General features: G+C 44.8%; 1 protein-coding gene across 2 annotated transcripts in view; it reads right to left on the reverse strand.

Annotated features, from left to right (window-relative positions):
* Window positions 1-15,690, reverse strand: part of Arhgap31 (Rho GTPase activating protein 31) — a 109,801-nt gene that overhangs the window by 27,923 nt on the left and 66,188 nt on the right. For both annotated transcript variants that reach the window (XM_048422452.3, XM_048422451.3), the window contains exons 2-3: window positions 10,247-10,349; window positions 6,689-6,833 (exon numbers count right to left, since the gene is read on the reverse strand). In XM_048422452.3, coding sequence (XP_048278409.3) covers window positions 6,689-6,833; window positions 10,247-10,349 — 248 coding nt within the window. The remainder of the gene's footprint in view (window positions 1-6,688; window positions 6,834-10,246; window positions 10,350-15,690) is intronic.

Genomic DNA, 15,690 nt, shown 5'->3' on the forward strand with positions numbered 1-15,690 from the left:
TTGCCTTCCACTCCTCCGGCTCTGGAGCCATCCTGAGCCCATAACCCACTTGCCATTGTGAGTCTCTAATTAGCCCCAAGCTGTATTTTTGAGCGACTTTATTTGAGTAAACAAACTTGTGAGCAAACATTTGCTGAGTAACCATTCTGACATTTTCTTCGAAGACGCAGGATAATGAGTTAAATAAATATGGTCCTGGCCTTAGGTGGAATTCTCATTCAACAAAGGAGATGAGTACACAAAGAACGGATTTAAAGGGGGCTGTGGAGATGGCCCAGAGCACTTGCTGTCAAAGTATGAGGACTGAGTTGGGATTCCCAGACCCCACGTAAAGAAATGGCCCAGACGCCTATAAACCCACCGCTGGGATGGAGACCGTGGAGACGGTGTGTCCTGGAGCCCCTGACTAGTTCACCCGGCTGAAACGCTGAGCTTCAGGCCCAGTGAGACTGCTTTAAGGGAATAAGGGGAGGGAGAGAGAGAGAGTAACACACAAGGCCCTGCTGCATTTACAGACATTGATGTATGCAACACCCCCCCCAGGAAACAATCTTAATACAAATGCAATAGATAATTAAGCCAACATTTCCCAGGACCTCCAATTTAGCAATGTTCATTTGAGTTTAATAATTTTAATTGGATCAATAAGAAGAAAATTTGAATTTTTTCTAAAATGAATGTTGCATTTTTATTTTCCTCTGCAAAACAAGGTACATTGAATAATTGTGCCCAAAGATGCCAGGTTCTGCATCCTGGAATGTGGGAACATTACCTTATTTGAGAGAAAGAAAAGGGGGGGGGTGGTCTTTGCGGCTGTGATTGTGAACCTTGAGTAGGAGAATGATCTTAGATTCTCTAGCTCATCCCCAAATGCAAATCTCCTCTGTCCTACAAGAGGGAGACACAGCCAGGAAAGAATTCCATTTGACCTCCGGAGGCAAAACTGAGGAACGTGCCCAAAAGCCCATAAATGTCAACAGTTATTAGGGCTGGAAGAGTCAAGGACTGCCCTTTACTCCATGCCTCTGGAGGGAGCAGGGAACCCGGAAGCCACCTCTAGGACACTGCTTTTAATTCTTGGCTTTCAGAGGTGGGACAGAATAGATTAGCGGCATGATTGGTTTTAAACGTCAACAATTAACATAATCTGAATTGCCTGGGACAAAGGTATGTCACTGAGTGGTCTGTCTAGAGTGGATTGGTTTGTGGTGCATCACAATGGCAATTTCTTCTTCTCTTCCTCTCTCCTTCCCTTCCTCCCTTCCTCTCTCCCTCCCTCCCTCTTCCCTCCCTCCCTTCTTTCCTTTGCCTCCCACCTCTCCCAAACAGGGTCTCATTATATATCACTGCACAGCCTGGAATTTACTCTCTAGACCTGACTGGCATCAGATGTACAGAGATGCACCTTCTTCTGCCTCCCAAGTGCTGTGATTAATGGTATGTGCCACCACTGCCTGGCCAGAAGGGTTTTCTTAATTGAGCGGGGAAGACCATTCTTGAATGTGGGAAGCACTGTAGGTGCATCTGACAGTCAAAGGACAATCTGTAGGGGGTCAACTTTCTTCTTACACCACATGAGTCCTAAGGTTGAACTCAGATGGTTAGGCGTGGTGGTAACACCTACGCTTGCCTCCTGAAAACCCCTAGGGTTGCTTTTATACATTTTATTCTATTATTTTTATGTGCGTGGGTATTTTGCCTACATGTCTGTGCCACTTGCATGCAGTGCCCAAGGAAGCCAGAAGAGGGCATCAGAGCCCCTAGAACTGGGGTTAAAAGACTGAGCGGCCATGAGAGTGTTAGGAATCGAACTCAGGTCCTCAGGAGAGCAGACAGTGCTCTTAACCTCTGAGCCACCTCTTTAGCTTTAAACTGGTTTTGTCCGAGTCTTTTTGTCATAGCAACAGGAAATAAAACTAGGACAGTCAGTTTGTGGTAATTCTGTTACAGTAGTCAACTTGAAGAACTTGAAAGTCGTAGGAAATAAGACTTTTTTTTTACACTACTTAGAAAGGATCACTATCAACCTACTTACCCAAGAAGCAGAAGAGAAGCCTCCCACCCACTGCATCCTCCAACCCCAACATGAGCACCGCCTTGCCTTCCTATGCACCCTCACAGATGCTTTCTTCCTATTTAATTTCATACCGTGGCCAGTAAACAGTCTTCATAGCAGTCTTCCTGCCTACACAGTTTTGAAATGATAGATTTGCCATTTATTTGTCTTCGATGGTAGCGATGTAGCTATTCTTCAAAATTAGGATCCTATGCATAATACCACAGTGAATATAGTTGTATATCAATTATTCAGGTTAACTTCTAAATATTATCCTCAAATTGGGTCCTAGAGTTTACTGGATTAAAGAGCATAACATGTCTATAACCTTGATCATAATTTCAAATAACTTCCTGGGATGCCCACCTAGTTTACATTTCCAGTAGAAGATTATAAGAAGTGGGTTTTCTCACAGGCTTGCCAGCATGAAATGTAATGTTGAAATTTCTTTTCAAGTGTGTGGTCATCAGTGAAGAGTACATGCTGGTTTTGCCGAGAACTCAGGTTTGGTTCCCAACATTCACACAAAGTTCACAGCCACCTGCAACTCCAGTTCCAGGGCTCCAGCGCCCTCTTGGGCACCCACATGTGTATGGTGCACAGAAACTCAGGGAGGGACACACACGTACACATAAATTAAAACAAACAAATCTTTAAAAATTAACATGTGAGCTGGGTGGCAGTGATGATGCACGTGTTCAGTTCCAGGACTCAGAGGCAGAGGCAGGCAGATCTCTGTGAGTTTGAGTCCAGCCTGGTCTACACAGAGAGTTCCAGGACAGTCAGGACTGTTAGACAGAGAAACCCTGTCTTGAAAAAAAAAAATTAACATGCAAAGATGTCTTTCTAGTAGTTTTTACATAATTATGTTTTTCTGAATTGTCTGTTGAAATTTTTTACTCATTCATTAAGTGAGATGTTGTGTATTTTTCTTTTTATTGTTGCAGATCTCTACAATTAAGGAATATTACTTTTTGTCATTTATTAAGAATTATTAAATATTTATGAATATGAGTGCTCTATTTCCATATATACCAGCATGACAGCAGAGGGTATCATGTGAGCCACCATGTGGCTGCTGAGAATTGAACTCAGGACCTCTGACGGAACAGGCAGTGCTCTTACCCACTGAGCTATCTCTCCAGCCCAAATGGTGTATTTTTAACAGATGGTCTCATGAAGCCCCGACTGGCCTCCCACTTGGCATATGGCTGCAGCTGACCCTGAATTCTAAGTCCTTTGCCTTCCTATCCTAGTGCTGAGGTTACCACCATGCCCTGCTTAAGACTATGTACACAGAATGTCGAATCCCCTGAAACTGGCGTTACAGATACTTGTGAACCACCAACCATGTGGGTCCTCTGGAAGAGCAGCCGGTTCTCTTAACTACTAAGTCATTTCTCTAGCCCAAGGGAAGAAAAAAAAATATGCATGTGTGTATGCCATTTCTCTGGCAACCTAAATAGTTTTTTATAATTAATATTTACATTTTAATGTTATCGGTGTATTTTTTAGCATAGGAAAAGATAACGCATCTGTGGTTAAGCTTGTCAAAATTGGCTTTTGTTATCTTTCCCTTGGCTTTTGTTGTGCGGACATTCTTCAGCACTCTGAGACCTGCAAATGGTAAGAAGGCAGGTTCTTTTCCCTGGCAGTTAGCCGGCTCTCAGCACTACTTGTGGACTTCGTCCTTCATTGGGTCTCCTGCTATGCTACTTAGTAGCTGAGACTTTCCAGATCCCACACTGTATCTGAGGGGCGTGGGAGCTGAGCGGAGCTTGAGTCTTTATCACCACCTAAGAGCAGTGCTTGTCTGTGTGTGAGCGACAGTAAGACCGGCTTCATAGGAACTAAGGGAGATCCTAACAGAGTAGCCACGTAGTTCTGCAGCAGCTGTCATCTCCCATTAATATCTTAAATCCTCTTATTAATCCAGTGAGGTAGTATTTGGCTTCAGCCATGCAAGCAAGCTGAACAAATTGGGACAGAGTAATATTGCTGCAATCGCCACATCCCCGAAGGGGTGCTTGCAGCGTCACCTCCTCCATTACTGCAGTCAAAGAAATCCACCCAAGGACAAATTCGCAACATCATTAATATCAGTAGGTCCTACCTCTGCAGAGATTGGTAACCAAAACAACACATTCCCCTTTGACTTTTTAGTGTCCGTAAACTGTTTAAATTCAAGTCATTTCCTTCGATCAGATGAAAAGCTGACCAAATGCTGCCTTCCGGCTTTTTGGTTTTTTTTTTTTCCCCTGTTTTTCCTATTCTCCCAGTCCCTGCGAAAGGACCAAAAGATGAACACTGTCCGGGAAGGAGTGGGGATGGAGGAGTTGACCCAAGGCTGCCGACAAAATTAGGAAGAAATGGCTTCTAAAGTTTCTTATCAAGAACTGCCCTAGTTGTCCACAGCTCTGCATCAGCAGCTACAGGTCGGGGGAGTCGCCAACATTTATAATTAAGCTTTTGGGTGCTTTGGGCTAATTTTCACTAACAATCATGTATTCTGTGGATAGGTTATGAAAATTAGTATATAAAAGAGTAAATACTATAGTCATACCATTAAGATAAATATCACCCTTAAATTTCCTTTCTTTTAAGCCTTTAAAAAAATTACTTTTTCTTACAATATTACTTGTGGTATGTATGTGTGTGCATGTGTGCATGTGTGCAAGTGTGCATGTGTGGCATGACGTGTGTGCATGTCACAGGACAAACTGCGGGCACCAGCTCTCTCCTTCTATTGTGTTGGTCTCAGAGACTGACCTTGAGCGTTGGTCATTAGGGTGGGTAGCTGAACCACTTTGCCATCTTGAGCCTGCCTTTCTTTCAGGATTTATTCATATATACGTAATTGTGCCTTTGTGAATTTATGTGCACCATATGTGTGCTGGATGCCCAAGGAGGCCAGAGGGTATCTAGCCTCCTGGAACTGGAATTACAGGTTGATTTTAATGACTGAACCATGTGTCTGGTCCCCCCACACCTTTCTTAATGTACATTTATGTTTTTCTAACTTTTCAATTATCACTGTAACCTTGTTCCTGTATCAATGAAAACACTTAAATCCATTGTGAGGTTCGAAGCCCAATTCTTAAGAATAATTTTTCTTGCCAGGGAGTGGTGACACACGCCTTTAATCCCCTCACTTGAGAGACAGAAGCAGGTGAATCTGTGAGTTCGAGACCAGCCTGGTCTACGAAGTGAGTTCTAGGACAGCTAGGGCTACACAGAGAAACCTGTCTTGAAAAAAAATACTCCTCCAAAAAAAGAGTAATTATCCATTTATTTGTGCATGATTTTGAATGAAGGAACTTTTCACGTGGTCCCAAGTTTATTACAGGACATTGAGAAACATCCTGTCACACCACTAAAGCCCAAATCTTTCTATCTCTGATGGTAATTCAAGTAGTGCCCTGGCTCCTGCCCTCTCGCACTCCACTGGCCTTGTGGGGACAAGGAAGTGCTCAGCGTACCTTCCTTAGTAACCCTCTGACTTGGTCTAATTTCTTTTCTCTCCAGACTTAGTTCTGTGGTCAATTATTTTAGCAACTCCCTTCCCTCTCCCCTTCTGCTTTTCCATTAAACCACCTATTCTATAATCTATCTTTATAGGCAGATGTGTTGTGACCTATTTTAGTCTTTTTATTTGTTAAAAATTTTAATTGACATGCTTGGTATTAGCTTTCACTACAACTTTGTCAAAACAAAATTCGTTGTTGTCAAGTCTGCCCTCTGTCTGAGTTCCTCTCGTCCCCTTCCACCCACCAAAGTCTCTTTCTACATTCATGTTGCATGTGTCCCGTGGCCCTCCCCCATTTTCTGCACACCCTTTCCCCCTTTCTGGGTCTACACTCTAGTGTCCTAGCTTGTACCCACACTTACATACCCACTGATACACACACACAACCATCACAAGCTCGCATCAGAATGTGAGAGAAAACATTCAGGCTTTGTCTCCCTGCGTCTGGCTACCTGACTTGACTGTTTGCTTTATGCAGGTGTTTGGGGCCATTAGTCCCTTTTCTGCTCACCCATGAGCGCCTCACTGGGTGGCCAAGCTGCTTGGGTATAGCTATCAGCAACCCACTGGGTTGGCCCATCCTCTCTCCCCCGGTCCAGGTGCTTTTCTGTTTCCCTTCTCTTCTTATCTTTCTGACCTATCTTTTGATGTTTGGGGGGGTTCTCTCTCCTTTTTCTACCTACTGGTCTTTGTCCTCTATCTCCCAACAAAACCAGAAGGAACGCTCTTTTGAAAATGAACCATCTTGGTGTTTAGCAAGCGCTGGGGGGCCCTCAGATTCCTGCCCTGCCTCTGCTGTGTGACCTTGGGCCAGCCACTTTACTTCTTTGGTTCTCAGTTTCCTCCCTGTACAATGAGGCACATTCAGTTGGATAAACAAAGAAATAATTTAAGCCAGCTCTTAAAACAAACAGCACCATTCTGAAAACTCAAGGAAGAAAGAGTTAGCAAACTGCCCTCCTCCCCTCGCCATCTTACTTCCACCACGATGCTAAGATAATGCCAACCAGCTGGTGAGTTTTATTATTGTTATTTCAGTGTTGAGACTGCCCTTGGCCGGTCCATGCATCCCACCCGCTAACCACAATGAAAATCCAAGCACTCACCGTGAATTTCTCATAGAGCTCGTAGGTCAGGAGGGGGTTGGGCAGCTCCCTGAAATAGAGCTTGCACAGGGAGCCCACACAGTGGATGTCTTGGAGGTACACTTCCCTTGTCAGATCTGGACATTGATCTGAGCCGAACTCTTGCCTGAAACAACACAGACGGAGACATAACAATCCCAGGGAACAGGCGCTCGGTGTCAGCAGCCGCTCGGAGGCACGGGGTAAAAAGAGCCTACACGGCTGATCTGCCTGTACTCTTGACCTCCGGTCTACTCCAGGCACCAGGAGGCCATTGGAGAGGCATCACTTTCGGAGGCTGAAGCTTGCATGGAAGTAGGCTGTGACCTGAAGTCAGAAAACTCATTTGAGAACAGACGGACCCAGGGCACTATATCTGTGCCTTGGTCACAGACACTGGGACGGTATGAAAAGTTTGCCAGAAAAGACTACTGAGATTTCAGCTTCCTCTAAACCTTACTCAAAATTAAGCTCTTTTTTTTAAAAAAAAAAACAAAAAACAGTGATACCCAAAACCAGAAAGAGGGGTGAGGTGGGGTGTGCTAGGTTGGGGAGGGTGTCGTGTCTTATCACAGACCTCCACAGGCATGTCACACACTTTCTTCATCTGGATACTCAAACTCAAGGCTTAAGAACCTAAATCAGCTACCTCTCCGATGCTCAGTGGAATTTTCTAGGTTGCCTAGTGGTGACTCCGGCATGTCACACAAGCGTGGGACTATCCTAAGCAGGTCTCAGTGGGATCATAGGAACACACCAAGGTCATCTGGCTCCGGCTTGAGTTCTCTGCTATCTCTTTTCTTTTCTTTTGTTTTCTTTTCTTTTCCTCCACGTGTTTTTGAAACAGGAGCTCACTGTGTAGGCCAGGTTGGTCTTGAACTCACATCACTCCTTCTTCAGCCTCCTGAGTTCTGGGGTTACAGGCCTGTGCCACCAGATCCTGTTTAGGCTTGCCATCACGGTTACGTGAATGCACTGCCTCAAACAATACATACTTGTAAACTACAAACATGGCTTTTAAATGACAAGTTTTAGGATTTTTTTTTCCTACATTCAAGAGATCTTTATTTCCAAAGCACAAAGGCAGTGGTACTGTTGATTATGTGACAAAGAAACAGTAAACTGTGTATCTGAATTCTCGAAAATAAAAGAATTCTTTCTCATGAATATATATACATATATATATACATTCTTTCTCATGAATTTATATGAACATATAGAAAATTCAATATATAGAGTCTATCATTTCAGGCATCATAGGAGCCGTCAAGATTTAAGTGCTTGAAACAGGACACATCAGTTTTCTCCCAGTTAGGGTCAGAATTTGGCTGAGACTTTCCTGATAAATTCTGCTTCTGAAACCGTGGGTGTTTGGAAGCCGAGATTCTGTGACCCATGTCCAGGGAGGCCACTCTCCCTGACTGTTGGCAGAGAGCCTCATTTCATGGCGACTGTCACCAGGATGTCCAGTGTGTAGTTACAAAGTCTTTACATAAAGCTGCTTGAGCGTCTTATAAGATGGTCACTGGCCTCCTTTTAAGTGGTTGATCCAAATTCTGGACTTGATTAGGGCGTCCGTCATCCTCCTACCTGCCATTATTCTATGAGTAACACCTGAACGCAGGGCAAAACAGCTGAATGACTGTCACATTTATTGAGCAGCCAAGTTTTAGATTTAATATAGAAATTAGGCTTCTAAGTGTGTTCCTGGGTCAGCACATGAGTGGTAAATTCCGAGAGTCCGCATTTTCACAGCAGCCCCTTGTCCACCTCTACTCTGCTTCTGTCTCCTCTAAGAAGAGTGGGGAATTCTCTAACAATGTAAGAACCTCAGAGCGACTCATGAGCCTTGAAAACAACTGTCCCGTGAATCTGTGAACACATGTGCTTGTGTTTTTCTGAGAGAAGAAGGGAAGACTCTAGAATGTGTTCACTTATTCTGTCCAAATTTTCCCTGGTCAAGGCTAAGGCAATTTTTCAATAAAAAAAGACTTCCCTCTACCTAGGTGTCTTTCTGGGATGCCAGGCACCATGTCACATACTTCAGACCAAGAGTCAACCCCTTGGAAATCCTACTGGGTGTAGAGGCTGGGAGTGAAGCTCAGTAGGAGAACTTGACTTGCAGACTCAAGGCTCCTGCTGATCCCCAGCAAGAAAGAAAAATTGCTGTCAATCAAATTTTAATCATGGCACCCTCTTGCCATGTGTGGTGACACACACCTTTCGTCCTAGCTCTTGTAAGACAGGGGCAGGTGGGTCCCTGTGAGTTTAAGGCCAGCTTACATCTACAAAGTGACACCCTGCCTCAAAACAAAACAAGACAAAACCCTAACAACAACAATAACAAAAAGCAAACTTGCAAAATAAATCACATGGCACAGATCCGCGAAAGCACAACAGGGCTGGGGGACGGTGCAGCAGCAGGGCACTTGGCTAGCACGCCCATGGGTTTCAATCCAGCAGCACAAAATTAAAAAAATCGATACTTGTAATAAACCAGTTATTTTCTTAGCATCCGTAAAAGTGTTTTATTCTTTCTGTAATTTAATTACAAGTGATATTGGAGATGAAAGACCAAAGAAAAGGGGGAAGACAAAACCTGAATTATGCAATATATAATCTGCATAATGTATCACAATTTGTATATTGACTTTGCAATAGGAGTGCTCTACAGAAGCGGGAGGCCTGGGCTACAGACTAAGATCCTGTCTCAAAAAAAATTTTAAAATATATATTCTTATTATTTTAAAATTAATATTTATGCAAAGCAAACATACAATAAATATATTTTAAAGACCCCTAAATATCTTTTGGTATTATAAATAATGAGCAAAATAATGTCTATTAAATTAATCACAGAAAACATATATATTTCAATATATTTCATATGTTCTATATAGAGTCTATATATTTTTTTTTAACTTAAAGGTTCTTATAGATCATCCATTTAAAAAAATGACTGGTATATGGGGGAGGTGGAGGGCACACTTGTTATTGGTTGTGTATGAAGGTCAGAGGATGATTTCATGGAGTCTCTCTACTTTCGTAGACTCCAGGAATGGAACTCAGATCACAGGACTTGCCCAGCAAACATCTTTACTTGTGGAGCCAAGTAACTTAAAAACTGGCCCCAAGTAACTTAAAAAACGTCAGCATTGATTAGAGACATGTACAATTACTTCTAATTTCACAACCACCTGAAATATTGAGTGAATCCAAAGAAAATCTCCCCTAAGGGCCTTAGAGTTCTGAGTATGGTGTGAGGGGCCCCAATCTAACTGGGCTTTAGAGAAAACAGGCTTCCTAACTTGCCATTTAGATCACGTGAGGCAAATCCAACCCACCAGTAAAGCACAAACCCTACCCAAGACAAAGAAAAAGGCTGTTGCATTGGAAAGAGTTTCACCAGGCTGGGAACCCCCTGATTAGTGTTAGAACTGCCCGGCAGCCATGCAGTTTCCTGGGACTCCCAACAAGTGCCAGCAGGGACCCAACAAAGGCAGACTCACTGGGGAAGTCTGGGCCCTTCTGTCGGCTTACCTTAGCCGCTGGATGTTTGAGGTGACGCCTGAGAGGCGGTAGATTCCATCCACAATGCCGTGAGTTTCTATAAATTCGGCACAGCTTTTCAGCACATATGGAACTGTGTACGAGAAGAGAAGAACAGCCAATATTAGACGTAAATCTGTCCTGTAGGGATTTCCCCCTCACCATCCAGGTAAGTTCAAAGAGAGGCAGGATGGGATTCAGGATAGTTACAAGCAGGGACAATTGCTCCTCAGAGGCTTAATAAAATTTCAAATTCTCATGTGTTTGAGGCCCAGTGGGTGTGGTGGTGCACATCTGTAATCTGAACACTGGGGAGTCCAGGGTCATCTTCGGTTGCACAGTAAATTTGAGGATAGCCTGTTTCATACAAACATGCAAACAAATAAAACACCCCCATCTTCATATGTCTTAAGAATGTTTTTTCCTTCCTGTGAGTAATTGATGCCTGCCCTCCTTTGAAAGGTGAGAACCCCAATCCTTTCTTCTAGTTGTTTATTTAAATGAGTCTCTTGTATTTGCATCCCCTCTCATGCCAGGTTCAGAGCCCCCTGGTGGTAGAGAATGGCTGTGCGGGTTTTCTCCTGGGTTGACATTGAAAAGCCATAGTCAGAGTGACAAAATGGCACATGTCTTTGAGAGGCACAGTACATTATTTCTACTTGGGTCCCTTGACCAGTCTGCCTGAGGCCCCCTTGTGAGAGTGTGGTGAATGGTGACTTGGTGTGGGATAGCCCAAGTCTCAGACTAAAGTGTTTTATGGTTCCTGGATACCTAGGGGTGACTGACATAGGTCCTCTATGAACTAAGGATTGGTTAGTGTTGTGCCACCGCTCCCAACACACACATCCAGTCCTTTCTTGGATTGGACTAATGCCAATTCATTCTTGATAATTGCACAAACTTCCTCCTAATGCAAGTTCATACTGAACTGGATCTTTCTCATTTTGAGATAGGGCATTGATAGATAGGCCAGGTTAGCCGTGAACTCACCAAGCTTCCCAAGTATTGGGCTTAGGCAACCACCACCACATCTGGCTTAGATCGAACCTTTGTCTCGGTAATACTAGTTGTTCAAATCCAACATTCTACCTAGACACAAGGTATTGGTTTCAAGAGTCTCATTATTGCTACGGGGTCCTGGAGGATCTAACCTAGCACTGCTTGGATACAAGGCATGAACTTTGTCACTATGCCACAACCTCACCCGCCGAGTTCTCCATGACAACATCTTTGAAGTATTTCCTTTCTCTTGCTGCTTTCAAATAATTGTAAGTTAGGCCCTTACTCAAGTCCATCATTCTTAAAAATATCCTGCCCATCCCTACAGGCGAACACATCCCAGGGCCTCTCCCTTCAACAACACATCCTTATTCTGTCCGTGGCTTATCCTGCAAGACTGGAATTGGGGAGCAGCTTCCAGTTAACCCACGTACAAAGAGGTCAGGGAGTGGATTTGGGGTTGGAAATATCAGAGGCCAGAGATCGCAGAGGTGGATCCACTTCCTGTGAGTGAGTCGAGGGTAGGGGTGGGGTGTGGGAGCAAGCCAGACTCCCAGATCCTCCTCCCATCTCTGAGCAGAAAAGGTACAGTTGGACCTGCTTTATTACACAAGAACTTCGCTAAGTCTGTGTGTCTTACTCTAAAGAGAGAAACACAAAGAATGCCAGTGCTTACACACACACACACACACACACACACACACACACAGATGAAATTTCCATCACATAAGCAAGAACTGACTCTTGCAACACCACGCAAAGCTCTTCTGTAACATGTCACATGTGGCGCATGGCTGAGAATTCAGACAGAGATGCCAAGCTGCTTTTGTGGCCTGGGATTAGAATACATAATGAAGTCATCAGTGACATTACCCTCATGGTAGGACTGAAATTACCCATTTATCCCAGATCCTGGCCATCAGACATACTCTGGAATGACAGCTGTTATTTCTGGTTTGTGGCTTATGTAGGACATGCATTTCTAGCTTGTATTCTCTTGGTGACAACAGAGCTTAGCTCCTCCCTTCCCAATGAACTGTCAAAATTCATCTCGACTCCCTGGAATGACAGCTGGTCTTATTTGAGAGTAATTGTGCTTCTGTGTGGTCTCTGTGCCCTTAGGTGACTCTGTGGGGGGCAAGGGGGACAAACGCATTGTACACTTTATTATTTATTTATTCAGTTATTTTTAAGTATGTAGTCCAGGCTGACCTCCAACTTGTGATCTTCTTGCCTTCGCCTCCTTCAGCAAATCCTACGAACTTGCACCACCCCAAATAGTGGCATTTATTTTATGTATTTAATGTATTTTAGAGATAGGGAAATACACAGGAAGCCCTTGTTCACAGCTCTAGGGGAGAGGAAGGGACTATTATAACTCCACCCCGAAAAGGGGCACAGCCCCAGTCCCAAACTTAGCCGTCCTGGATTCCCATCTTGGACCAGGTGGGAAGGTGCAGGTCTCTTTTACTTTCAGCAGTGGGAAAGGAGTCTCTTCATCTCCCGACTCAGGGCAGCCAAGCGTGTCCCCTAGTCACCAGAGCTGAAAAGCCATTGGCCCAGCTTAGAGCTTGTGAAATGCAGATGTACGTACACACCATGGGGACCTTGTCAACCTTCATATTCCAGTTCAGTAAGAAGCTGGTGGAGAGAGTGTCAAGGAATTTACTTTTTGGACAAATTCTGAGGTGACACTGTGCTGCCAATCATCAGTGACACTCGGGGCAGTGAGGGCTTAAAGGGCAATGGTACTGGGGGGATGGTGCTGCTGGGGCCAGATGGAGCGATGGCTGAGCAAACACTGTAACTTGCTCCTTTTCCAGAGGACCTGGGTTTGGTTCCCAGCACCCACATTGAGTGGCTCACAACCACCTGTGACTCCAGCTCCAGGGGATCTGACACCCTCTTTTGGCTTCTGTGGGCACTCTCGCAAACATGGCATGCACACATGCACATACACACGTGCACACACACACCAAAACACTTCAACAAGAGTTTAGTCTCCAGGTCTCAGGATTCCTTACACTGTTGCTTCCAGAGTCCAGCGACATCAAGGAGAGTTTAGGATTCTGATCAGGCTGGAATGCTGATAGAAGTGAGCTGAGCAACTCGAAAGCCTCCCTTGTCAACACGGGAGGAGTGACTGTGGAGGCCGGAGTCACAGAGTTTGGTGTGTGGGCTCTATCTGGGTCTCTCCCACATGGGTCCACACGGTTGCTGGCTAGGATACAATGGTATCATCTCTGAGTTGTCTCACAGATACTTTTCTCCAACTCCCTTCTCCGGTGTGCTTTTGTTTTTCCTGGATCAGCAATCTTGAAGGTTAACTTCTAATCGGCACAGAGGTTTCCCTCAGATGGCTTCCAGCAGAAGAGAAAGCCTGCCACCTGCCCTACTTATATAGCACCATAGGGTCCCGTGTCTCCTTGCCTCTAAGCAGGTGCAGAAAAACACACTTTTGTCCTGATGAACAATGCGGTGCGTCTCTGCGACCCCTGACTCCTCCAAGGGCCACAGGAAAGATTTCCATGTCCCACCAGAAGTCGTGACTCTGTCAACAGCCTCGCTTTCCTGGTGGCTAGGGTCTGGGGTAGACAGGAGCAGGCAGACTTCTCTTTGGTCACTGTGGGGACGTGTGAATGAAGTCACATTCTTTCAGACCACAGTAAATTGCCTGTTCTTACTTCATATTGGTCAGATGTCATCCTTTTCTGGGTTCTGTATTCCTGACTTTCAAGTAAAGTGTTGTGAATTACACCTCAATAAAACTAATATATATATATATGTATGTATATATATATATGTATGTATATACATACACACACTCTTATACACATACACACATGAACAAAACTCAGCATAGGAACAAGTGACAAGCCCAGGGTTATATCTCAAAGACTTGAGGATGGGTGACAGAAGCCCTTCCATTCAAGTCTACCTGGCATGAGTCCACATATATAAACTCCAGGAAATAGGGACTAGAGAGATGTCATAGCAGTTAATAGCATTTACCACTGTTGCAGAGGACCTGGGTTCAATTCCCACTATCCTCATGGCAATTCACCACCATCCATAACTCCAGTTTCAGAAGATCCAACACTCTTCTCACCTCTATGGGCATCGGGTATGCACATGGTACACACACACACACACACACACACACACAAATCACTCACACTCATAAAAATGAATAAATCTTAAAAAAAAAACTGCAGAGAGTCCAAATGAGCTAGGCAGGCAGGACAGGCTAAGGGGCGGCTGGATTGTTTGAGACCATAGGAAGGTTCCCGGTGCCTCTGGTTAGTGAAGCCTAAGGAAGCCTGAAGGGCAATGGAGCAGGAGGGAGACAGCTGCACAGGGAAGAAATCCTTTGACATCACTGTGAGTGGGAGGGCATGGCTGTGCAACTGAGGCCTCCCTGTGCCATTTCCAAGTGACGCAGACAAGGTTTGCCATCCTCCACCACTTTGTCCATCACCCAGAACTCCCTTAGAGTTTCCTCCCCAGAATCCCAGAGCCGTAGTCACAGTGGCTTCGTAATTCTGTCTCCGTTAGCCCCCACTCTTCCACAGGTCCCGTTTCCCCTAAGCTGCACGCACTGTCTCTGTCCCATCAGCCCCTGCTCTTCCACGGGTCCCGTTTTCCCCTAAGTCGCACGCACTGTCTCTGTCCCCTCCTCTCCTCTGTGAGGCTCCTCATGCAGGTCCCTGTCCCCCATCTCTCTGATTCTCATTTCGTTGTCTCCTCTCTTCCTCCTAGCCTAAGGTGGAAAATTAAAGATGTGTAAATTTGTGGTATTTGGCTAACAGAATACCGTATGTATTCTGCTTTTTCAGAAAAAAATGAACTACTTTCTACTTTTATAAGGAAAAAATTAAAAATGTGCGGTTTTAGTCTGGCCTTAGAGGAAAAAAATTCTTCAAAAAACTTATTTTGGAGTGGTCTATACCTGTGACCCCAGAACTGGGGAGGTGGAGGCAGGCGGCTCAGAAGTTCAGTGCCATCTTCAGCTACAGAAGGATTATGAGGCCAGCCTGGGCATCACTGAGCTTGGAGCGGAGAGATAGCTCAGCAGGTAGCAGGGCTTGCTGCTAAGGTTCACAGTCGGAGCTACCACACGGTAGAAGGAGAGAACTCCCGAAAACTGTCCTCTGAGTGTGGCCCTATCTGCTGCGGTGCACACAGGTCGTCCCCAACCCCCAAATATATGAAAAGAGCAAAACTCAGCATGGTAAGAAGGGACAAACCGGGGTTATATCTCAAAGACACATGGAGAGGTGACAGAAGCCAGTCGAGTTCATATGGTATGATACCATACATAAGGGCAGAGAGAATCTGCCCTATCCAAGAAATAGGGGCTTGAGGGCCCTCAATGGAGGAGGCTTCTGATCATTCCACAGCCTTTAACACTTATTGTTGTCTTTTTCTTATGGTCA

Source organism: Myodes glareolus, chromosome 2 (genome assembly GCF_982192425.1).
Source record: "Myodes glareolus chromosome 2, mMyoGla1.1, whole genome shotgun sequence".
Lineage (NCBI taxonomy): Eukaryota > Metazoa > Chordata > Mammalia > Rodentia > Cricetidae > Myodes > Myodes glareolus.